The sequence below is a fragment of the Passer domesticus genome, chromosome 15 (genome assembly GCF_036417665.1).
Source record: "Passer domesticus isolate bPasDom1 chromosome 15, bPasDom1.hap1, whole genome shotgun sequence".
NCBI lineage: Eukaryota > Metazoa > Chordata > Aves > Passeriformes > Passeridae > Passer > Passer domesticus.
The window spans coordinates 9728900-9753901 of record NC_087488.1 but is presented as its reverse complement, the minus strand read 5'-3'; the positions used below and the strand labels follow the sequence as shown (position 1 = coordinate 9753901).

The window sequence follows — 25002 nt, the reverse complement described above, 5'->3', positions numbered from 1 at the left end:
ATAATTGGACAAATCTAAGATCAGTAGACTTTTATACAAATACAATTTTATATGGTGCAAAATGTGAAAATGGGAGAGGTAGCTGGATGCCTCACCTCATCAGGAACATGAACAATTTTCTAATGGTGTAATATGCAATGTTGGTAATGAATAAAACATTCCACCCTAAGTATCCTCACTGCCAATCTGAATCATCTTCCCTACCTAAACTAAGGATTCCATCTGAAATTAATTTGAGAATAAGTGTCCAATAATGTCAGCAAAATAGAATGAAACTACTACTAACATCAGTAGCTGCATCCATAAACTGAAAATTTATGTTCTTGTGCAAATTTGGTGAGATACACCAAAAATGATGAAGAAATGGTGAGAATTTAGGAAAACGTTTTTCTGTATGTGGGGAGGAAAAGAAAAATGTAAACACACTGATCATTTGCTGTGTAAAAAACAGGACATGTAAAACCTAAACAATAAGGCCTCATTTTCTTTTGTCAAAAAAACTAGGCCCTTCAGTTCTAACAGTAAAAAAAGTATAAAAGGTTCAAGTGTGTGTGTGTATTAGAGCTTTAAAACACAAACAGAAGTATGCTATGGCACCCTACATACTACTTATATTTAGATTTCTATCCTCAAAAAAAATTACAAAACTAAAATATGAAAAAAAACCAACCTGGTAACATCACATAAAACTACATCTTTGTAGCTGCAAATGCAGCAAGTCTATAACAAATTTATATACAAGAACTGCTTAATTTCAGTGTCATTCTTCCATCATTGCCCAAGCCTCTTCTGCTTTTTGGTAATACTGATTTGCCAGTCTGCCCTTCATGGCTTCCATGGCTGCTTCTGCTGCTTCTGTGTAAAGCTCACCTAGAGAGGAAACAGCATCAGTTATGTTGACAGAGTAAAGAAAGAATATGGCTTTAGCCTTAAGCAAATAAAGGAGAAAGGGATAAACTGAGGTCAAACTGCAGGGCCGGATGTACGAGTGTGTTTTCACAGTGACACAGTTACATCAGCTGGGAACCTGGCCTCTGCTCTTCAAGTTATACAACTGGCTGCTGATGGCTCCCCAATGTACCTGGGAAGAGCAGCCTGTAGGAGCCCCCAAGCACAGACATCTGGCATGTAGGTTACACAGCAACTAAGAGAATGTTGTGTAGGGCCTGGGAGGTGTAGCTCAAACTACAAGCAGCAACCTGCAGCTCAGGGGAGTTGACCCAGAAGAGCAACCTCAAAGGGAGTGAAGGTTGCCTGGCAGTGACTCAATGTGCCACAGATTGGACCTGGCACCACCCACCACCCTGTCACTGCCAAGATCTCTTCTTCCACTGTTACCAGCCTTGTTACACCCAGCACCATTAAATCTGAAGGTATTGACCCTCTCTGTGTTTTATAACAGCTGAAGGAAGAAATCTATTTTTGGGTTACATGTTGGGGCAGAAGGGAAGGAAAAGCAAGGATATGGAAAACAAACAAAACAAGGCCTCACCTGATCTCTGTGGATCCTTATCCAGGTTGAACCCTCCCATCATTAGCATCTCTGCTTCCCTGGCCAGGAGCAGGTACCGGGGCTCGTCCTGAGTGCCATCATATTCACCTCCCTCATCAAAGTCAGTCATGTTCAGCGCGGCGTTGTACCAGCGAAGTGCCTCCTTCCAATCCTGGGCCCTGAAGTCAAAAATAATTTCTGAAGATGGTTCCCTTAGGAAACAAATGCACTTTGCATTGGAGATTCAGCATCCCATTTTGTACTGGCTTCTCAGACCCCTGACACTCTCCAAGAAAGCAAATGTTCTCATGGGGACTCACTAACTGCACTATGACATTAGGTCATGACAGCAAAATGAGGCTGGGGTCACTTTATGCAGGAATTACAGGAGAAACTATCAGACTGAAGTGTTTTCCTGAACTCCAGAGTCTGATCTTCATCACCAGTTGTATGGTTTTGGGATTTATACTTGTGAGAGCAACCAATTTAGAAAAAAAACCCTCAAGTTGCAGAGTCTTGTTTCATAAATATTTTAAAATCAGTTATTTTGCACACTAAGAATGCTCAGTGAAGTTCAATTAGAAGTTTGATGTTATTTGACAGTGGGAAATTTAAAGAGTTGTGCCAAACAGAAAACTCACATAAATAACAATGACATGCTAAAATACAAAAGCAGAAAAATCATTGCCCCAGCCTTGCCTCAGTGAAGTGCCACCAATTAACTTACTCAGCCATGCACAGTACCTGTCTGCACCAAGATTTACACCTGTATCATATGCTCTTGCTACCAGAATCATGGAAGGCCGGTCTCCAGCTTCTGCTGCTCTCAGCAAGTAATTAAATCCCTTATTTCTGTTCTCCTTTGTATCCTAGTAAAGAAAACAAAACCTTGAAAATGCATGCTTCTAAAACCATCCCTTTACCATTAAATGCAGTTTCTCAAAGTCAGCGAGTATTTAGTATGTCTGAGAAATTGGCACAGCCACAAGAAACAAAGCAGCTGAACAGTAAAGGTGGCTTCAAAAGCTTCCCAAAGGCATGCAGTAATTTGCTGGCAAAACCAGAAAGAGGCAGCATTTTTTTGCTGTTTTGTCCAAATCCTTAATTACAAAGTAATCTATTTTCTCTGAAGAGGCTACAGAGCACTTAACTACAGTTTTAGTTTCATCTCCATTTCCTGCTATTCTGATGTTATTTTTACAAGGGACCATATTCTGCTTTTTGGCATCTTCCATACCTCGAGAGTGACCTCGGAAAGAATGTGATGTGGCAGCTGAGAGCACATGAGGCCCAACCCAACGATGGCTTCCAGCTCCCCGCAGTCTGCAGCATGCTCCAGGTGGAACAGGGCTGACTCCTGATCCCACTCCTTGTCCTTCTCACAGAAGCGCCCGCCTTCATGGTAGCGAACCATGGCCAGGTGAACCTGGACACAATTGTACAGGAAAGACACAGCATGATGTAGGGATCTGATCCTTCAAAGCCCTCTGCTCGTACTTTACCAGGTCTTAGAGCTAAGTCCTGGAGTAAGAGGAGGCTCAGGGGAAACCTCAGCACTCTCTACAATTATCTGAAAGGAGGTTCTAGCAAGATGGGGGTCAGCAACTTGTCCCAAGCAGCTGGTGACAGGATGAGAGGACATAGCCTTAAGATGCACCAGGGGAGGTTCAGGTTGGACATCAAGAAGAATTTCTTCATGGGAAGGGCTGTTAAACATTGGAATGGACTGCCCAGGGAAGTGGTGGAATCAGAGTTCCAGAAGGTGTTCAAGAAACAACTGGACATGGCACTTTGTGTTATGGGCTGGCTGACAAGGTGGGGATTGGTCAGAGGCTGGACTTGATGATATTAGAAGTCTTTTCCAACCTAAAAGTTTCTGTGAAAAACAGGTTTCCTCCCACATCAAAAGGTTTGAGAACACCTAAGGTTCCCAGGATGTTCATTAAGATTTACATCATATTTTAGGAATGGGCTCAAGGCCATACATAACCCCAAACTTAATTCACATTTGCATTATCTATAATAGTCTGCAGTAAAAAGAATCAGCCCATGCTACCAAGTTTTCAGGAGCTCAGCTTTGCCTATGTGCAAGGTATGTGGGTCAGGCACAGCACACCCATCCCACTGTATCCTCCCTGTGTGATGCCTCTGGAAATGCAGATTAACAACAGCAGGGTTCTTCCCAAAGGAGCCCAGATGTTGCAAGGCCAAAAGCAGATGGAATTCATGGGTTCCTGAACTCAGATGTCCCTTATACAACATGGGTAGGTGAGAGAAAGGTATAGATGTGTTATTTTCAACTGCACAGATAAATGTAAGCAGGGCAACACCTCTATGTAAGTAATAAATACAAGATGCTCTTTGTTGATAAAACAGTATCAGCAGACCCATCTCACCTTTCCAAGGATTGACTTCCCAATTTTCTTTTCAAGTTCTAGTGCATTGAGCCTCTGAACTTCTTGGGCAACACAGGATGGTCTGTGGATGTGGACTCTGGAAGAGTTGTAAAGATTCCACTTCTCCACACTGATCTGAAATACAAAATACACCATTATTTATATTCAAAATTAAAATTCCCATCCATATGGATTACCATCCAGGAATCAAAACCTCTATTAATATTGTAATGTAGTAGTAAATATTGTATTTTAAAACACAGCTTTCAAAAGTCACATTAGTAGCTGACTACTAACTACTAATGTTAGTAGTAGTTATTACTCTTCATTAAAGAAACTGAGTAAACCCCTCTATTTCTAATCTGAACATCATCACTTTGAAGAATCATCTCGAAGTTCTGAATCAGAAGTTACATACACAAATAAGCAACTGAGTAGTCACACTACAAGTACTGAAGTTATCCATGCACAAAAAAATGAAACCCATATTTTTCTGCCCAGAATTTCAGTTCCCAACACCTTAAATGCAGCTTGCACTCTAGAAAAATGATACATAACCATGCAGAAGATTACAGGCAGATACATGCATTGGCATTTCTCAGGAGGAGCAACCAACCCAAATGAAGACATTTTTGAACATAATGGATCGGTGGGAAACAGCAGCTGAAAATAATTCTATCACAATTAAGGCCTTTGTAGGTACACAGAGAAAACACAACAGGAAAGGCTGCTGGCACAGAACTTCAGTCTGCTAAAGCTGTTTCAATTTTCTGAAACAGGAATATATAATAATTAAAAGGAGATTCTGAAAATTGTATCTAAATAAATTGTTGTCAAAGCTGTTTTTTCTTTCCTTTCAAAGTAGTTATTTGTTTAAGCTTATATCCAAGACCAATTATCACAGAAGTCATATTTTCTAAAAGCATACAAGGTCTTGTCTTATTAACTCAGGTGACAGCAGCTCTCTTCACTATGTGTCTGTTTCAAACAGTGTATGTCTTAAAGAAATCATACAACTACATGCAGCATAGAATTCCAAAAGTAAAGTGAAGAAAGGAAATATAATTTAGTTAGGTAGAAAATAAATCCACAGAGCTGTAATTTTTTTTGAAGTGAGAAACCCATGCATGATCACTAATTTATGACAGAGGTCAGCTGCAGAGGTGACAACTTGTTTCAGAGTACTTTTTTAACAAGAAAACAAAGACAAAACATAAAAGGAAGTAACAGAGTGGTAAGTTGATATTAATAAATGTTTTCTGTAGCTGAAAAGGAAGGGGAACCAACATGTGGTTCAATGATGTGGTTAGGTGGCAGATGAGTGGAACAAAGGACAAACAGAGCAGCAAACTCAATCTGTGAACATTTCTGTTTTATTTACCCTTGCAGAGCTTCCCAAACTGTCTTCATCAGACTCCTGCCTCCGGTTGTTGTTTGAATGACCCTATGTTAATGTAAAGATTTGCATAATTCAATTTGCAGCAACTGATAAGTACCAGTTATGCCTCTAGACTATTCCTACCCTGCAGAATTAATAGTGACAAGGACCAAAACTGTTTCCATTGGATCCTTTTCTTTCAGTGATATCACAATATATTAAGACATACCAAAATGATAAAGAACTTGGCACACAGGGGCTTTAATCCTGTAAACTTTAAACCTTTAATCCTGTCACCTGTCATGGAGATGCCATAACAAATACCTTGCCAAAGGAGGTGACAAAAGGAAGGGTATCTCTAGAAGCAGTATTCTCTTTCCTGTCTGCTAATTAAGTATCTTGTTAAGATCTCCAGGTCAAAAAGCATTTATTTAAAAATTTGTATTTTAGAGGACTAAGTAAATAACCCCTAGGAATTCTGAAGTTCCATACTATTACCTGACAACGACATTAAGTTCTGTAAGATTTCAAGCCATACAAAGTAGAGATGGTAAACTAGTCTGAAAGCAGATCATTATTCATGGATTCCACATGGCAAGAAGATGGGTACACATCCTAAGTGCAATATGTAATACTTCAAAAACCCACACAACAACATCTAATCAAATACAGTATTTGAAATTAAGCTACTTATTACAAATAATATTTTTCCTGTAAGAGTGTCATTCCCAATATGAATAAGTAACTCTGCAACATGGGGGAATTTCTTTGTTTCCTCTGTTTTCAAAGTCTAGATCAGGATCAGATCTAGATCAGGAAGGAAAAAAAGAAGATTCTTCTACAAAAACAGTTTCAGTATGAACAGGCCTAACTCTGCTATACCAGTCAGGTTCTTACCCTCTCTCTGTGATCCAGATCTTCTGTCTCACTTCTCTTTTCACTGGGATACCCACTGTCTCCACCATTTTCAAAATCCTACAGAAGTCAAGAACAGAACAGCATTAGCTGTTAACTTTGGAAGGACCTCAGGTACACAACCTGCAACAACAGAATGGGCAAAGCACCTTTATGTGCTTTTACTGAACAAAACCTTTGGGAAGTTCTATAAAGACATATTTTATTAGGCAACTGCAACTTAATTTTAGCAAAAGACCCTCACCCTTTTGTTGTCAAGGTGATCCAAGTTATCTACTTCACTGAACACAGGCCAATCTAGGAGAAAAAAGTATTTGCTGTTATTATAAGGATAACATGCTTGAGGAAAAAGCTTTAGATATCATCATTTTATTGCTGTGTTTTTCACAGAAGCATCTATGCATTAATTATCTACATAGAAATATGTTCAGTTTTATTTCTGCTCCAAGAGGAGCACTAGAAACAACTGCTCTGGACTAAATCAATGCTATTCTGCTTAAAAACAAAGCAAGCCCAAACCAAAGTAAGACAAGCCCAATGTCCAGGAACGCCCCCAGAGGGGATGTATGAGGCTCACTCACTAAGCATGTCCACCTTGTGGCTGTGAGGGGTTGCAGAGGAGGGCGAGCAGGGCAGGGAGTCAAATGCCACGTCACTCATGCTCTCATCCCCGGAGTTCTCAGAGAGGCGGAAGAGCAGCGGGGGCCGGCTCCCCGACACCGTCCTCACCCGGCTGCTGCCGCACTTCTCCTCCGTGCCGCGGAGAATGGTTTGAGCAGATTCCTTGGCAAATCAACGAGAAAGTCCTGTCAATAATCCTTCTGTGAATTCTAAGCAGGCTACACAAGCCAATGTGAATGTTTATTAGGAGTCCTCTATAAATATACACAGGTATCCAGAAGTATTTGCTTTGAGAAGTTCTACAGTGCAATAAAACATCAAGCCCTGACATTTTTATTGTCAGAGAGAGTTTTGTTTAGGACTAAGTTTCATTCCAAATGTTACATCAAGTCCCATTTCCACCAAAATCAGCTGAAACTGAGATCAATTTGCAACAAGCATCAAATCAGGTTTGTGAGATCCAAAAGTTACAAATTATTTGAGCATACTTGGTATGCTCAAAACATCTACTTGGTCCCAAACATACACTGATTTCAAGGTTCCTTGTTAATTAAACTTTTGCACCAAACACTTACAAGCAATTTTTTATTATAATCCAAGGCATCTTTCTCTTTGGATGAAAGATCAAATGGTGCAAGTCCCATGCTTTTGCAGATGTTGTTGCAGAAATGAGAATGAAAGAACAAGGCCATACCTCGAACACCTAAGGCAGTAAAAAAAAGTTAAGAACAGGTTTTCTCAAATTTTATATTACAATTTACTTATTAAAAGCTGAAAGTCTCAAAGCTTTCCCTAAAAAGCCAAGAGAGAGAAAAATGTTTTGTAGCACACAGCCTACCCCACTTCCATTTCAACACCAGTAAGGGCTTTGGAAAGCTATGTATGAGCAAGATATAACAAAAACCTAATGCAACTGCATCACTGAGAAATGTGCCTAAATTTAATCCTGCTTGATTGAATGAACAATTTCATACACAGACACTTGGAACTTCAAAAATACACGGTGCCTATCTCTCTGCATTCAGCTCTATCCACTCCTGCAATGTGGCAAGGAAATCAAAGGCCATGATTATTGTTCTCATGAGGTAGAAACTACTTAATTACATTACTTGTTTAGGAGTAGCCCAGGAGACATGAGCCACGATCAGCTCTCATTTTAAGACTGCCCTTATATGACAGCTGACCTGTACAGGACTCCTTACAACAGGACTTCTCCAGCTCTTTGCAAGACCCTCAGAAATGTCTCAGCTCACCCAGTGCAGTGGCTACTCAGCAGAGATGGGAAGAAAAGAGAAGTACCCTTTAGTGAAACAGAATCATTGATTTTTACCTAGGTTGCCATCTCCAAAATCTGTACCACTCTCTGTATGGATCTGAGGGTCTGTGTAAAGATCTCCAACTCCCTGGATATCAACAACAATGAGCTGGTGTCCTGAGCGCTCAAAGGTGAAGTGACTGAAGGCCTGGAAAGAACCACAGAAGACCTCTGAGAACACTCTCCCTTCATCTACTGAAAACAGTAACACACATTCCCCCGTTATAAATGGGAAAATAAGTCTGATAACCCTATCAGTGAAATATAACTGGTAAAAACACCATGATGAAAGCAGCAAGAGAGACCAAAGGCATGTAGTAACCTGTCTCTCCAACCTGCTTCAACTCGCAGAGAGGCTAAAAAAGGCAAAGTGAAAAGCAGCAGTGGGCACAGGCAGGGGAAAGGAGACTGCTTAATTCCTCATTTTTGTACTAGAGATTGTTTTCCACTGTAGTCTTCACCTTCAGTAGTGGGGAGCTGGCTGGCAGAGAGAAAAACAGTGGGCTCTGAAGCCAGTGCAGAATAACTTCTGTATAAACATTCTGGCTTGTGAATCTGCAAGCTCTGCATTTCTGGGACACTGCTTCCTTCTGCCAACAAGCATTAGCTCTGCCACAGTTTGGAGAAAGAACTCACAAATAAATGTGAGCATCCTGACAAATTCTTCTTCCCTTTGAGTGATCCCCCTGAGCAACTGCTCTGTGTCTACATTTGTCTATCAGATAATGAAATGTACATTTGTGGTCTTGAAAAAACACATTCCAAGAATCAGGTACAAAAAGCCCTTCTCTTTAGAATAAAGTTGAGATATTAAGAATCTTCTGGGAAGGCCTCCAAAAAAGTGTTGCCAGGCCTGGGGGAGGTGACTGGTGGTGATAGACAAACATTTTAACTGCAGCAAGTACCAGGGAACATTTTGTTCCCAACCTGTGAAAGCACAGCACTGATTCAGTGCACAAATGACAGCCCAGAACACAAATTCTCTGCTTACATTAAGCCTCATGACAAATAACTTAAAAATAGTGGGAAAAAATGTAAAGAACAGACCTCTCAAGGCCCAGTAAAATACCTCTTTTTTTAGGCTGATCACTTTGCATTTTTCAACAATATTTTAAATTTATTTTACAAGATTCAAGAATCACTTCAAATCTGTCCTTGCATTTCTATATGCAATCTCAGATTCAGCTATCCAGAAGCTGCAGCTGGAAAAACCTACATTTTTATATGCAAATGGACTAGATTTATTTACATGACTTGGATACCAGCCATCTCTTCTGTACTACGTGAGGAACCGAAAGACTATTCAGTACATAGTACATGAGAGATCTCTTCACTGCCTCAAAGTTTGAAACATTTTGATGCCTGAAGTTATAATTAGAGTCAAAGGGCTTAAGGATTCCAAAAAGTATTAACCCTGTTCAACTCAACTGTAATCAACTACAATCCAATATAGAAACACTCAGTGCTTGAAAGAGCAGGCCCCAAGTAAGGGGCAGACAAACTGCAAATAGAGAAATTAATCTGGCATTGTACTGCAGGGCCTGCAGTTTCCTTTCTTGGCAGTAATGCAAGACCTCTGGAGGGAGCCCAGAAATTCTCTGCAGCAGACTCCATGGAAAGCATGAAACAAAGCCTCACTTGTGGAGTTAGACGAATGTTGTCGTCTCGCACAAATCCAGAATTTGAGTTGTATTTGATGTATTTGCCCTCAATGTAATGTTCCAGATGAAAGAGAGGCTTCCCAGGCCTGTTCTTCATTTCAATAATACAGGTCTGCACTATATCCACCTGGGGAGGGAAAGAAGATAAACAATGACTAACAGAATACTGCCTTCAGATCAAAGTGTGTGTGAATCCTACAGCTGTGAAAACTTTCCCAATGCAAGAATCTGAACAATTGCAAAGATCCTTCTGTTTAATAAGGGGGTGGGGGAAGAGTCGTGTGCTTCTTGGAGGAATTCCATAAATTAAAAGCAGTCACTTTAAAACAGCTCACTTCTCAACAAACCCCTCTGAAAAAATTCTTAGCAAGTGCTGGCTTTCTATTTCATCTTGTGGGTACCTTAAGAGTACTCTGCAAAACATGCAGTCACTTTGGGTAGCAAAACAGTTACTACTGCACAACTTGAAGAAATGCATTTTCAGAGAAGGGCTGAGGGTATCTACTGCTCAGGCATCTCTGTATCCTGCCCACATACATTCCTAAAGCAGAAACCATCACAACTCTCACTCTACTTATATATTTTCTCCAACATGGCATTTAAAACTAGATTTGTAGATTTCTCTCTGTGTGCTTCACTGTAGACCTCACCTTGCCAATATGAGCCAAAGCAGTCATTAACTAACCCTCATAGGAGAGGCAATGCAATATCTCCCATATCTAAATCACTAATTTTGGCCATTAAATTGCTAAGGCTTCCAGCTCTTTTCAAAAATCATTGCTAGCTACATGTTTGAGTGGGTGTAGAAGATTTAAGCATCTACCTTCCTGGAGCTCTAACAGTTAAGTGCTTGCTGAGACTGCTGCTGGCAATAAATTCTGTGACATCTCTGGTTATCATAAAAGCAGCTGGGCACACATCAAAGAGAGCAATACAAGCATCATTTTATTTTGGTTTTCAGTCAACAGCTAAGGACAGTCAGACATTCACAAACACATAGCTCTAGTCCTGGAAATATAAAGCAATTTCTGTATTTATTCCATTCAAAATCAGCCATCACTTAACAGAAAACACAGAAGGGCAAAATAATCTATCTAAGCATTTAAATGTGATGGAATGTGAACAAATAATTAATTCCCTCTAAATTATGCCTGAAAACTAACCCAATAGAAAAACAACACTGCACTTTTGCTTAGCAAGATCTTTGAATGCACCTGTTTTGGTGGCTTGTGTCTGTTGTACTCTTCTCCCCAGAGTTTTGCTTCCATCTGCAGTCGAACATCCTCAAAATAAACATCCCTGCTCACACTCTCTATGTATTGCTTGGCAACATAATTATAGGCACCCTTCCAGTTCTGAGTGTGCAAGAAGTTGGACAGCTTTTTTCTGAAAGATAAATCAATCATTGAATTAAAATCCATGGATTTCTTTTCACCAATCTTTCCCATTTCCTTGCATGGACAGAGCCAGGCTCCAAGATAAGCATTACCCTCAGTCATTTACCAGGTATTCTACCTGAAACATGAAAGGAAAGGGACAAGGGAAAATGAAACATCCCGTGGGAATGGCTGGGATGTGCCACACTGTTTGGTTTAGCTGCAGCTACTTGTGCTCTGAACTTTCTCCTGTTCTCAATCCCTTTCCCTTCCTGTTCCTCTCAAACTCAGAGTATGAAGGGTTGCTGCCTTGTCAACAACCTGTTCTAATGTCAACAATTATTTTCTGCAGAAATTAACAGGGAGTGGCCTTTCAAACATGAACTGAGAAACCTCTCCTGGGATAAAAGTAATCTGCTTCTTCTCAACACACAGCAGTGACTGCTCAGTAACCCACATACTCCCAGAAGGAAAACTGCACCTGACAGTTGTCATGATGCAGCTTTTCCCTTTTGTTGATGTGCAAATCTTTAATCCACAGATCCCTCCAAAGCAGGGGGGCTGGGGCAGGGTGGGGGGGCAGTGTGCAGCCCAGGTAAACTTTGATAAGAAAGGATCTGCTGGCTGCCAACAAATGCATTAGGCAGGTGCTTTAATTAGTGCAGCACTCAAACTCTCAACCCTTTCCCCCCTTGTTCTTTTTCCTCTCCCTGCCAAGAACTTGGTGCAGAGGTCTTGGTACAGGGGACACTCTACAGGCAGAGCACCTTCATGCTGCCTGTCCTCCTGCAGGTATGGGCACCCAGTCACAGCAACAGAGGCCTTGGAATAAACAAGGAAATCAGGTAAGAATTTCAGCCAGATCCCAAACCTTCCCAGTTCTTCAAGAAACACACTCCTCTGCATAAAACAAGCCAGCTCTTGTTTTTCTGAAGTCAATATTCTCACACTGGTTCATTGGGCTATGAGCAGCTAAGGCTGTCACTGTCTTCACTAAAAACTTGCAGAGTTACAAAAATCTAGGAGAGAGCTCCAGATGGGAAATATCCCTGTACCACTGACACATATGGGAAACCCAGCAGTAGGAAGCTGACATTCAAGTTATGCTTTTTTAGTATCAGAGGTTAAGGCAAAACTGCTAACAAATTTCTGTTTATGGCATTACTCAAAATATTGTGTAATGGGGAGTTTGGTAAGTAACAAGAACTAAAAGCAATGTCAGCAGGCTGAGATTTGTTACTTCCTAGGCTTCATTCACTACTGCATCCAGCTGGCTTTGCAGGAACAGAGCCACCAGCATGAACTGATACTGAAATGCCAATACCAAACTGCAGCAGTGTGGGGTTACTTTTCTTCCTTTTTGCTCAAGTTCAAAACATCACATTTTCATCTTTCAGGAGTATCTGTCTTTCCAGAGCTGAATCCTCATATGAAGTGCAATTTCTCTGGATTCCACATATGGAAAGAAGGGGAAATAATTTTAAACACACACACCCCGACATTTTCCAGGAAACATTTATTTCCAGAGCCTGGAAGGGGTGGGGTAATCTCTGAGCACACACATCCAGTTTATAGCTGGATGCTGATCCCCACAATAACATTTGATAACACTCTCCAAGGAACAAAAAGTTCCTCCTCAGTGTTCCCCCACACTTTATCTTTCTGGGAAGCACAACTGTTAGTGTTCAAGTTCTGCCTAACTCAGAACTTGATCCTGGTATATATGATCCAGAGCAAACTCTAGGAGGATAACCTTCTTTACCAATGGAGGCTTTTCCAGTTGAGACTGCACCAACCAGATATTCTTTCTTTCTTTCTCTTTTCTCTGCCTAACTGTAGGCCTCAAGTTGGTCTCCAGGCTGCACACCCCTATGACCTCCTATCAAGTTTTAAGATATTTTAGCACACAAGGAACACAGAAATGAAGTGGCTGTTACTATACTTTCATGAATATTTTGCCTCCCAGGGATGGTTGAAGTACAACACTCAGAGAACATTCTCCTTTCTGAACCACACTCCCTGCAGGTGCAGTCCCACAAACAGGGATAAACCCCTCAGAAAGCCTTTTAGAAAGGAGTCAAGCTTTACACAGTTTCCACTACATCTAAGTGAAATTCCAGTCACCACAGAAAGAAATACTGCAAGGAGGCCAACAAAGATGAAGTGGTCAGATACTCACGTTCTGAAACACTCTCGCATTGCTCCACGGCCGAAAGGCTGGGGAAAAGAAAAAAACAAAAACCCAGCATTGCCATTTCCACAAAGTTGATTTCTAACCAGTAAGAGACACAACCATGACTTCCCCTTTATACCATGCAGAAAGCAGTTTTCAAACAGGCTCTATAGAAATATTTCCTCAAGGAAAAGTGAAAACCCACTGGTGATGTAAGCAGGTATCTGGGGAAAAGGCATTTGGATAAACTCCCCCTACCAATATCCCATGGAGAAGAAATGGTAGGTCTTTTAAACAAGCTATTTAAATTCTCTCCCCAGCTGGGAGTCAGCTCTATATGACTGCCCAAAGAAGCTTCACAGCCTCCATGCTCTCTGCATTTAGGCTTTTGTAGAGGATGTGCCAAAGACAGCATCATCTCCCCAGATGCCAGATACTCAACCAGCAGCACAGAGCAAGGCAACCCCAACACACAACCAAGCCCAGGACTTAACTGGGAAATGACAGTGCCTTCCACCCTCATATACAGAAAATTCAGTTGGTTTTCATTCTAACAACAGAAATTATTTGGGAGCACACAAAATAGTAGGACTACTGCCAGGCAGGGAAATGATGCCAGAAGGAAATGGGAGGGGTGACATGGAAGGGAACTGGGAATGGAACAAATGCCTCATGTTGCTGACAGGGAAGGTCTGACTCCATTTTCTACTCTACTCTGGAGAGAAAGATAAAAAGAAAAAGAGGTAGGTGAAAAGAATTACACTGAGACTTCAGAATTTCTATAAGGAAAACATCTTGCTGCCACTATTCAGGAACAGAAAGGGAATTACACACTTGCTGTTAGTAAACATGAAGGACAGTGTGATCTTACTTGAGAAGCCATCTTGATAAGAACTTCATCTTCAACCCAGTCCCCAGTAACAGCATTGTACCTGCAAAATCAGGAGATACATCTCAGAAGAATGCACAGGGAACACAAATCCTCCCGTTTCCAGCACCTATCCTTCCTTATCTGTTACTGACTCTGGAAAGTGCTGCTGCTGCTTCCACACAAAAGCTTCCAGTCTTCCCACTACACTCTGGCCCTCCTCATTTTGGGCAGGCAAAGAGAAACACATTTAGCTCTTTGAAGTGACACTAAACCCTCCTGTCAATGAGCAGACTCTAAGGCAGACCCTGAACTTCTGTAACACTACAGATCAGGCTTTATCTGCTTTGAAGTTAAACCTCCTCTGTGATGCCTGGGCAGCACACTGGGGGCAGAAAGGGCCTCACACTGGACAGGTTGTCTCCCTCAGCCCTGGGCTTGCATAAGCCTGGTTCTGGCTGGATATTTGCCTTGGGGCTGTGAAGAATGTGAGCAGCACCAGCTGTGAGACACAGTGGGGCCAGGAACTGCCCAACACTGCACTGAGGGAGGAGCAAGTCCCTGCACAACCCTGTGATAATACAAAGAGTACAAGTGTGGTTTCTCCCCACCCCTTGAACTCCCAGCACAGTGAAAGCCAAATTGGGAACCACAGCAGCTGAGTCATCAACACATGATTGCTCCCTCAACCTGCAGAGAGTAATTCATGCAGGCAGACACCCCATATTCTCACTTATACATTATGTATCACCCCAGTTTGCAGCAAAGAAAGAGATAAAAACAGGAGTATCAGACCCATTTCTTTTTAACAGAATATTGAGTAGCCCTAAACTAAAATTATTACTTATTTGTATTTTAAAATATGCAAACTATTTCAGGACTGTGTGGCTGACCAGGGACAGATGTAGTCTATGGGGAAGAGCAGCACTGCATGACTGGTATGGGGTTGAAGGGAGGCCTCCCCAAACACTGATGCTAAGTGGTGATTAACTGGCCTTTAACCCCTAACCCTTCCTCCCAGAAACCTGTGTCAGTAGAATAAATATTTTGGCAAAGCTCATGTTAAAGCACTGAAACCAGTTGCAGGGCCAAACTGCCTTTTAGCACGTAGACCACACTGAGCTATTCTGGGCTTTATAAGGATTTAAATTCCAGCCACATGCAACAATACTGCATGGACTAGCAAAACTGGAACTGCTATTTTGGGAAAATTGTAGAGGGTTATGTTGCTTTCTTTCCCAAACTATTTAAACTAAGTATGCTTCCTCTTAGTTGGGATTGATTTCCTTATTAGATTACATTTATGGCATTAATAAATCAACCAGAAAATACTTTTCAGCCTTGTTTCCTATCTACACAGTGGAAGCCCTAGATACTGCTGAGGTGTAAGAGAAAGTGTGCCAATGGTTTGCTGAAAGGTTTATTTTTTATGATGTGCAGTACTCACATATTCCTGGGAGACTGAGTTAAGACCCACTCACTTTGGGCATCATGAAAGCTCTTCAGCCAGATATTCTGCACTACACAAACTCAGCCCTTGCACAAACCATCAGTCCTACTTAGTATCAGCATCCAAAGGAAGACCCACAGACCTGTAACGAGTGGCATGCTCCGTCTCAATGTCCTCCAGATGAAACTCTGCCCAGGGATCAGGCATGTGCTTGGCTTTCTCAATAGCATGCTTCCAGGTTTCCTGAAGAAGTTACAGATTGGCACTCTATTTATAATCAGCAGCAGCTCACAAAACCAGCACTTTCTAGAGCACATCAGGATCTCAATCCTATGGATATGTGCAAATACACAAACCCCCAAAGCACTACTCAGAGCAGGGACCAAGTAGTACCAAAGACAACTCTGACCTTTTTATAGTTTCAATTATAATGAAACCCAGCTCAGATATATAAAGCATAGATTTCAGTTCAATTTGCACCACTGTAAAGTTAATGAGAACAGAATCTGGCACAGTATTATACAATTTACAAAACCTGTGGTAATTTGCAGATATCTCTAACATGCTCTGCAAATGGCAGTAAGGCACACCCAGATGACATTAATTCACTTTTTCTGTTTAGATTTTTAGCTTTTCAGATTCAGCAGCATATGCTGGTTTTGCATGCATAAAAGTATAAAAAAGTTCATTAAAGATACAATCAATATGGATAAAGCAAGATGTTCTGTGAACCCCAGGGTCCCAGACTGTGCTCAGCATGAGAAAGAAGAAATTAGAATGTTGTAAAAATTGATTATTATAACAATTCCAGACAAGCAGCTATTTCAATGTTCACCAAGTCAAGAGTAAAATATCAAAGCAGTTTTCTGGAGTACAGTCTCTCTCTACCAGCCAATTTGGATGCTTTACTCTTAACATTTTGTTCTCCCTCTCTTACATTATATATTTCCAAGAAAACTGGAGATATGATCCTGTGATGTGCCAAATGCCTTCTGCAAAGTGAGCAGGAGAAAAAGCACTCTGCACCCTGCCAATAAAGAAGTATTGAGCTCTGAGATATTATTATTGCCTCTTAGACTGAACTTCAAGTGTGCAGAAACAGTAACTTTTAAAATGTTGTGATTATTTTGTTTTTTAGCTTCAGGAATTAAAATCAGTCCTTTTTTATACAAAAAAAATACACTATGAATTTGTGTCAGCAATGGCATCAATGAAGTTTTTGGAGCAGCTAAGTTTTAAATGTTCATGTTTATTTTGAATTTCAGCTTTAACTGTGCATACCTTGCAAAAAATTTAAATGTTCCTCTTTCTGACAATAATAACACAAAATGAAAACAATACTACATTAAAGAAAATTACTTTAAAGGACATGTTGAGAAAGATTTTCTACATGTTTCATAAGAAAATGAAGTTGTCTCAGGTCATGCAATGACAGCTGATATGGACCTGAGGATTTCCACACTTAAATACCTATGAGAGAAATAAGGAGAGACAGCAACAAGAACTTGGTTGATCAGCTGTATCAATCTCTTGGGCAGATTCCCTCTCCAAAAGGTGACTTGTATTCATGCTAGATGATAATTTAAGTAAGTTAATTACTTGTGCTTGATCTCTTGAGGTGCTTTGTACAAAAGCTGTATCCTAATCTTGAAACAAACACTAGTTGGATTTCATGGAAATGGTGCTACAGTGCAATTTTTCTCCTGCTGGAGGCATATGGCTGCCACACAGTGAAATTTCAGGGTAGAGAACACAGGATGGGTATTATTCCATTTAGCAGGTACCTCTTTTAGTTTTGACTTGATGACTCTTATGGACTGAGGCAATCAGTCCTCCCAAATAATAAAATAATGAAAAAAAAACATAAAAGGAAAAAAAAAAACCTAACAAAACCAAACCAAAAAAATCATAATGCATCAATTAGATATGGTGTTGACATTTTCTTTTGAACCTACCCGACCATGGTCAACCACAGAGCCATGCTTAGAACGATGCTGTGTGTCATTCTAAAGGATCCATGAGAGACATGAAAGTAGGAAAATACATGTGATAAGACAAATGATTGACAAAGAGTCTTGGTTCTCTTTGTTAGTAAAAAAACCCCAAAAAATTCCAGTTAAAATCCACTCTTCAATTTATATTCCAATTTTAAGTTCCTTCTTAGAACACCTGTGAAGAAACCTATTGAGGTAAGTTGATAATTTTTTCTTTTAATTGGAAAGTATTTATTAAAAGGGTATTGCTCATTAACTAGTTAATTAAACAGTGCTGAGTCCTGTTTAAAGCAGAGCGTTAACTTCTCTGTCTGGCTCTGTCTTTCATTACCAAGGGCCCACACTGCCTTGCTCTAGCTCTGAGGTCTGAGGCAGACTCTGACAGGCCAGGCTCTGGGGTTTAGGATGCCATCAGCCCTGCCTGCCTCATTGTGCTGGGAATCACCATTCCTGCAGCTTAAACAGGAGATGGAGACTGGCCTGCTCCACATCTCAACACAGAGCAATTTATCTGTGATAGAACCTACAATTCCAGACTAGGCATTGCAGAGACCAAAATATGGGTACAAACATTCTGCAGAAGCAAAATGACAGCTTAGGAAGGAGGAAATAAATGCAATTTCTGAAGTCCTTATCAGTTTTATCTCAGACCACATGACTCAGAAACTGCACTGCAGACCCAGAGGCAAGTGTTTAGTACATGTTAAAATGTACACACAAATGAAGACTAAGCTCCCTATCAGGTCTTGACTTGCTTAGTTTAACATACACCAACATCTGTCCCATTTCTATACTAAGCTTTTGCTCCTCACCTTCCTCAGGCCTACGTACCTTTTAATGTTTCTATTAACTAGCTTTGGTAAAAATGTTCCTGTAGACAAGCCAGCTCCACTTTTAATGTGTTACTCACTATATTATCTGACTGAAATAAACCCCAGTATTTTTTCACAATTAAAGCATGCATTAGGCATAACCAGGATTTTAGAGTATCTATTAAACAAATGTTAATATCTATAATAAGAAATGTGTTAATAAAACACATTAAATATAAGAAAATCTGAGACATGCCAGTTTAGCATGTAAACACAAATAACAAAGCACAAACTGTGTTTATTTAGGATATGTAAGTTACAGAGTGGATGTCACTTGAGGCTCCACTGCCTGGCCTGATCTGTGTGAAGGGAGCTGAGTGAAACAGGACACACTGCCAAGGAAGCACCAGCTGCAGCCCCTCTGACCTCCCTGCAATGCTGGAGCTGCTGTTCATCCCAAAAAGGTCAGATGCTGCTTGTGTACACTGTCAGGAGCTACTGCCAGTGTGATGCCTCATGCTCAAGCAGGAAAGTCAACATGTCAAAAGCTCCCTAAGAAGGAACTATAACATAAAAACTTGCCCTTACAATTTTATAATTTACAGTTTTATTTGTTCAACTATAAATATCACAGACTACAAAAATTCATAATAAATTATCTTCTGACAGGCCCCAATTTTTCTTACACCAATTGTATTATGTTTTGAATCTCCCAATCAACATTGCATTGTAAATGGTTTGATCCTAATGGCAGTGAAATTTCTCCTGGACCGAGTGGAGGAAGGCTGAACTGAGGGACAGTAAGCAATTCCATGGCAGTGTCAGACTATTGGTTTAATGGAATTAACTGCAGGTCTGGAAAAAACAGATGAGTATTTTAATTGAAAAGTGTTAGTTACAAGAGATGAAGCAGTTAGAAAATGTCTCATGCCAACTAAGTAAAACCAAAACCTTAATGAAGACTGGAGCCAATACTCACCTTAAAGCTAAAGCTTCTGGGAGAAGAGCTTGAACTGTACTGCTCAGTTTTTGCTAAGCTGCTGTAATAATTGTCTACTTTAGTACTGGCAGACTTGTTAGAAACTGGATCATCAGTTATTGGACAGATAAAATAATTGTCTTCATCATCACTATCAGCATCAAGATAATTCCCAGAGTCCACTGGAGTTGTTCTGGCATTGTCAATCCCTTCCAGACGAAAAATAAGGTCCTCGTCTGCCATGTTTGCAGGAGGCTGGCTTAACTCCTGCCAGGACTGCAACACCCACTACTCCAATGCACATGCAAACGGGGGGAAGAAGCTGGGTGAGAGAGGAGAAAAGGAAAAGGTTGTTATTAAAAGAACAAATAATGCACAACACTGATGTGGGCACACTGGCAGAGAAGAAATATATTTGCATCTGGCTCTTTATTCTTCCTTATACGAAATGCTGAGTTCCACAACACTAGTCTTAGAAACTTGAGAGAGTTTTACCTCAACCACCACAGTCAAATTTTCAAATCTTTTCAGGAAAAGTCTTCTCAAGGATATTCTGTATGATTTATCAGTCAAATGAATTAGAGAGTATTATAAGAACAACACTGAAAAATTTTCCTCCATCTGCAAGACTTAAGTTGGCTTTTAGCTTACATACAGCCAATGGCCCACAGGCTGCAGACAGTGTAGCACACTGCAGAAAAATGAGGTGGAGGAATGAGTAAAGCTCTTGGAAGAGGTGGAAGTTTACCCAGATACTCTGGAAATACTGGCATGTACAAAATAGAAGATTAGTGAGAATACTCAAAATTTGGCCCTGATGCTGGCTGAGCAACTGGATTTAATTTAAAACAGACACTTCTAAGTGTCACATTGTTTAGTTCTTCACCCACCCAGCAAAATCAGGGATTTTCACAGAGCAAGTCTAATAAAACAACCACACACCAAGTTTTCAGTTTTGCTTTACAGTTATTCCTCATTTCTTTTACAGTTATTTCCTCATATTCCTTTGCATTTTCAATTTTCTTTCTGCATGAAACAGGAAGATGAATACACTCCTACAGAAGTATTCATAGCTGCTGACCTCACTCCCCAGTTACTGAGAAAGTGGTCACCACAGAAACAGTGCCTTAACATGAGGCAGCTTCTACCAGCAGCATTATCTTGCTGGTTACTGCTCTTCTGACGGGGGCAGCATTCCCACACTTCAGCCAGGCACACAGGAAACTGCAGCACTCCATCAGGCAGCAGCTGCTCTGGAACACCACTGCTGGGGGAGGTCTCGGCCACCTCACCTCACTGGAGCAGCTCTGGAGGGCTCGCCTGCTCTCCCAACAAAGACCACGAGGGAGCTGTTGAATCTGGGAAGGGGCAGTAGTGCATACATGGAGGGGGAAGGTGTCACTGCACACACACACACACACACCCGGCAGGGGAAGGTGTCACTGCACACACACACACACACACACACACCCGGCAGGGGAAGGTGTCACTGCACACACACACACACACCCGGCAGGGGAAGGTGTCACTGCACACACACACACACACCCGGCAGGGGAAGGTGTCACTGCACACACACACACACCTGGCAGGGGAAGGTGTCACTGCACACACACACACCTGGCAGGGGAAGGTGTCACTGCACACACACACACATCTGGCGGGGGAAGGTGTCACTGCACACACACACACACCCGGCAGGGGAAGGTGTCACTGCACATACACACACATGGCAGGGGAAGGTGTCACTGCACACACACACACATGGCAGGGAAGGTGTCACTGCACACACACACACATGGCAGGGAAGGTGTCACTGCACACACACATGGCAGGGGAAGGTGTCACTGCACACACACATGGCAGGGGAAGGTGTCACTGCACACACACACACGGCAGGGAAGGTGTCACTGCACACACACACACATGGCAGGGAAGGTGTCACTGCACACACCCGGCAGGGGAAGGTGTCACTGCACACACACACACACACAGACGGCAGGGGAAGGTGTCACTGCACACACACACACACCCGGCAGGGGAAGGTGTCACTGCACACACACACACACCTGGCAGGGGAAGGTGTCACTGCACACACACACACACACGGCAGGGGAAGGTGTCACTGCACACACACATGGCAGGGGAAGGTGTCACTGCACACACACACACATGGCAGGGAAGGTGTCACTGCACACACACACACATGGCAGGGAAGGTGTCACTGCACACACACATGGCAGGGGAAGGTGTCACTGCACACACACACACACCTGGCAGGGGAAGGTGTCACTGCACACACACACACATGGCAGGGAAGGTGTCACTGCACACACACACACATGGCAGGGAAGGTGTCACTGCACACACACACACATGGCAGGGAAGGTGTCACTGCACACACACATGGCAGGGAAGGTGTCACTGCACACACCCGGCAGGGGAAGGTGTCCTCAGCTGCCACTGCCGTTTTTACTGTGTTCATCTTACCAGAGGGCACCGAGTGCTGGAGAGCCCCTATTCCTGTCACACACAGCCAGCAGCTGTCAAATAATGCTTCAAGGACTTGACTATTCCAGGACATAGCACAGCACGGGACAGCCCCATCACACCCAAGTGCTGCCCTGCTCTCCCTTCTGCTCCTGCTGGCACACACATCAGCAGATCCACGGGGTTCAGGACAGTGGAGAAGCAGCAGCAATGCGAGTTTGTGCAGCAGGGACTGCAAACATTCTGATTTATGTGACTTGTGCAAATGAAATATTACCACACAAATCAGTTTCTATTTAAAGCTAATGGTGTTTATGAAAGTCTCTTTGTTTTTCTTGGAACCGTATTTCTTGTAAAGTACTTGTGATGTTTATTTTGGGAGTGTATGCACCAAGAATCATCCTCACGTAAAATGCTCTTTAAAACAGAATTCAATAACCACATTTTGAACGATACAAACACGGCTCTAAACTTCACAGTTTGCTTGACAAAAAGCCTTATAAAAAGCCTGAGCTTCATCCCAAGAGTTATATTCTGTGCTTTTGCATAATAGCACAGAAGTTGTACTATATAGGAATTTCTGTTACTACTGCTCCTGTGTTTTGATCATTTAATCTTTAATATCCATTGCAGAAGCATTCCTAAGGCTAAGCAACAAGGAGAGTGAGACTGCACTAAACCAAGCCTGCCAGCCTGCATTATCACACACAACCTATAATTTTAACTACCCACTCCAGCCCACTTTGAAAATTTATTCAATTTTTTATCAGCCTTGTACTACGTGATTCAAAATGCAGATAATTTAAAACACAGCTCTTAATCTGCTCTAGTCTGTATTTATTTTTGTTTTTCCAATGCCTGTTTCAAGTATTTTTCCTTCTCTTGCCTTTATATCCAAGAGCCACATGGCCAGGAGGGGCAGGTGAGTGGCAAGGACAACATGCAAATACGTGAACACAGATAAACAGCAGGGAAAATTCACATCACAGGGCTGTTAAAGCATGACTTGTTTCTTGTAGGTGTCTGTTGCTACAAAGTTCAGGGAGACTCTTGGCCAAGGTTCTACAGTGGCCTCAGCATCTAAACCTGCTTTAATTCATCCCAAAGAGCTGAGTGATAGATATATTACAGTCAGCAAAAGAGGGGACAACTGGAGCATCTCAATTTCCTCCTAATGAACTGTTCCAGCTCAGACACAGCCCCCTGCAACTCCTTAACACAGGACAGGAACTGCCCTGTAACAGAACTCCCAGCTTGTCTTGTGGAGAAGCATTAAAGCAAGCATGACCCAGCTCTCCCTGGTATAATACTAAATCCCTTTTGGTTTAATACCACATCAGTTAAAGCCATTTAATAGGATACCTGTAAGAGTAACAAACAGGTTTTTTCTTAAAAGAGAGAAGTCACCTTTCAGATTAACATTCTTTTAAAGTCCAGATTCAAAATTTAACCTAAGCAACTATACAGACTATGCACCTTAAAAAGCATTATCATGTTTATGGGCTACAGACCCAAAGCTAGATGAACTTGTCCAGAACAACCCACTAGCTATGTTAATGTCCTGCAGCATATTACAGAACTACTGTGCTTTCCAAACACCCAACTGACCCCTAAAAGTAAATGTCTATTCTCATCTGCACCCCACACTGCAAGAAAACAGGTTTAGTGAGTCCAGGTAAGAGCTGTGATAAAAAACAAGATAAAAACTCCCAGAGATAACTCACTGTCTATCTTGGAAAACCTTGTCTAACCAAAGACAATGAGAAGCCTTTAACACAGGTCCCTTCCAGTGCATCACTACTGCAAACACCATGGCACAAATCCCATTCAGTTTGCCTGCAAGCACAGCTGGGATAATAGTTTTATTAGTCTGAGTGTTAGAGACAACAATGCAAAATTCATGAAGCCAAGGGGGTGAGTTCAACTGCACCAGCTCAGAATACGAAGCGTTTGAGACAAAACCCTGTGCAAGAAAACACAGCTTCAAATACACCAATGGCTTTTATAGCTGCAGGCAGTGAGGCACGAGAACAGCCCTTCGAGTCAAGTCCACCCTGCTGCCAAATGTGCAAATAAACACTACGTTAAGAGTATCCAAAACACGGGGCTTGAAAAGGAACATCCAAGATAACTTTAAAATATCCTTCCATTGCCAATAATAGACTTGTCATGCCAACTGGCTTTAAATACCCTGCACAATTACCTATCGCTGGCATTTGCTCAGTACCCCACGCTGTTAATTAATTAACTCCACGCTTTATGCGCATTGAGGTATTTGAAGAATTCTCCGAACACGAACCGTCCTGGCGCAGTCCCAAGCTGTCAGGGCGGACTCACCGCAGTCAGCGCCGCACACAGCAGCTGTTCCACGGTCACAGACGGCACTTGGCACTTTTAAACAGCCTAAGCACCAAATTATTCGCATTACCGCAGAAACATAAATGGACGAAACGCCAACTTTCAGGTGTGAGCGCAGCACTGCTGCCCAATGCACAAATCAGGTTATTTTTGGGCCCGAGCAGAAGCTTGCCCGCCGGCCTTTCGCAGGCTCTGACCACCCCACCGATCGTCTTTTTCCGCAATTAAAAACGCCCTTCCCGCGCTTCCCGCGGCGGGCGGCGCTGAGGCAGCTTCCCAGCGCCGCCGGGCCAGGCCCCGCACCGCGACGGCACCTACCGGCTTAGGAGAGCGCAGATCGGCCGCGCAGCCCGGTACGGAGCGATCCCACAAGACCCACACACCGTTCGAGCTGCCGCCCCGCTAAGGGAAGGCAGGCGGCGGGAGGAGAAGCCGCCCCGCCGAGGGGAGGGAGGAGGCGGGCGCCGGGCAGCGGGGCCGCCCCTCACGGCCCGCGGCCCTGGCAAGGCGCCGCCTCCCGCTCCCTCAGCGGCCCCGCCTCACAGCACCGCGGGGCCGGGAGCCTGCCAGGTACTGTATTCCAGTGAGAAAACGGACGAAAACCTGCGTGAGCAGAACCCCCAGCTAACACCGTGAGGTATTAGCCATGGGGAATGCCGGGGCCAGTGCGGACAGGAAGGAGAGCGGGCGTGCAGGTCTCACAGGTGTCCGCTGCTCGCAGGAC

At 42.4% G+C, this 25002-nt stretch overlaps 1 protein-coding gene across 3 annotated transcripts; it reads right to left on the bottom strand.

The window, feature by feature from the left end:
* Positions 1-593: 593 nt before the first annotated feature.
* EEF2K (eukaryotic elongation factor 2 kinase) lies at positions 594-24746 on the bottom strand. Of its 3 annotated transcripts, XM_064389970.1 has the most exons (19): positions 24597-24746; positions 19431-19752; positions 17601-17651; positions 15788-15888; positions 14199-14259; positions 13334-13371; positions 10993-11164; positions 9756-9905; positions 8133-8265; positions 7378-7505; positions 6763-6964; positions 6426-6478; positions 6164-6241; positions 5270-5332; positions 3889-4023; positions 2730-2918; positions 2237-2361; positions 1493-1671; positions 594-870 (listed from the first exon to the last, which is right to left on the bottom strand). In XM_064389970.1, the coding sequence occupies exons 2-19, from the start codon at positions 19671-19673 to the stop codon at positions 761-763; spliced, it is 2211 nt and encodes a 736-aa protein (XP_064246040.1). In that variant the 5' UTR covers positions 19674-19752; positions 24597-24746; the 3' UTR covers positions 594-760. The 3 variants fall into 3 exon arrangements, with proteins under 3 accessions (XP_064246040.1, XP_064246042.1, XP_064246041.1); XM_064389972.1 differs by lacking the exon at positions 5270-5332; XM_064389971.1 differs by lacking the exon at positions 17601-17651.
* Between the last annotated feature and the right edge of the window lie 256 nt (positions 24747-25002).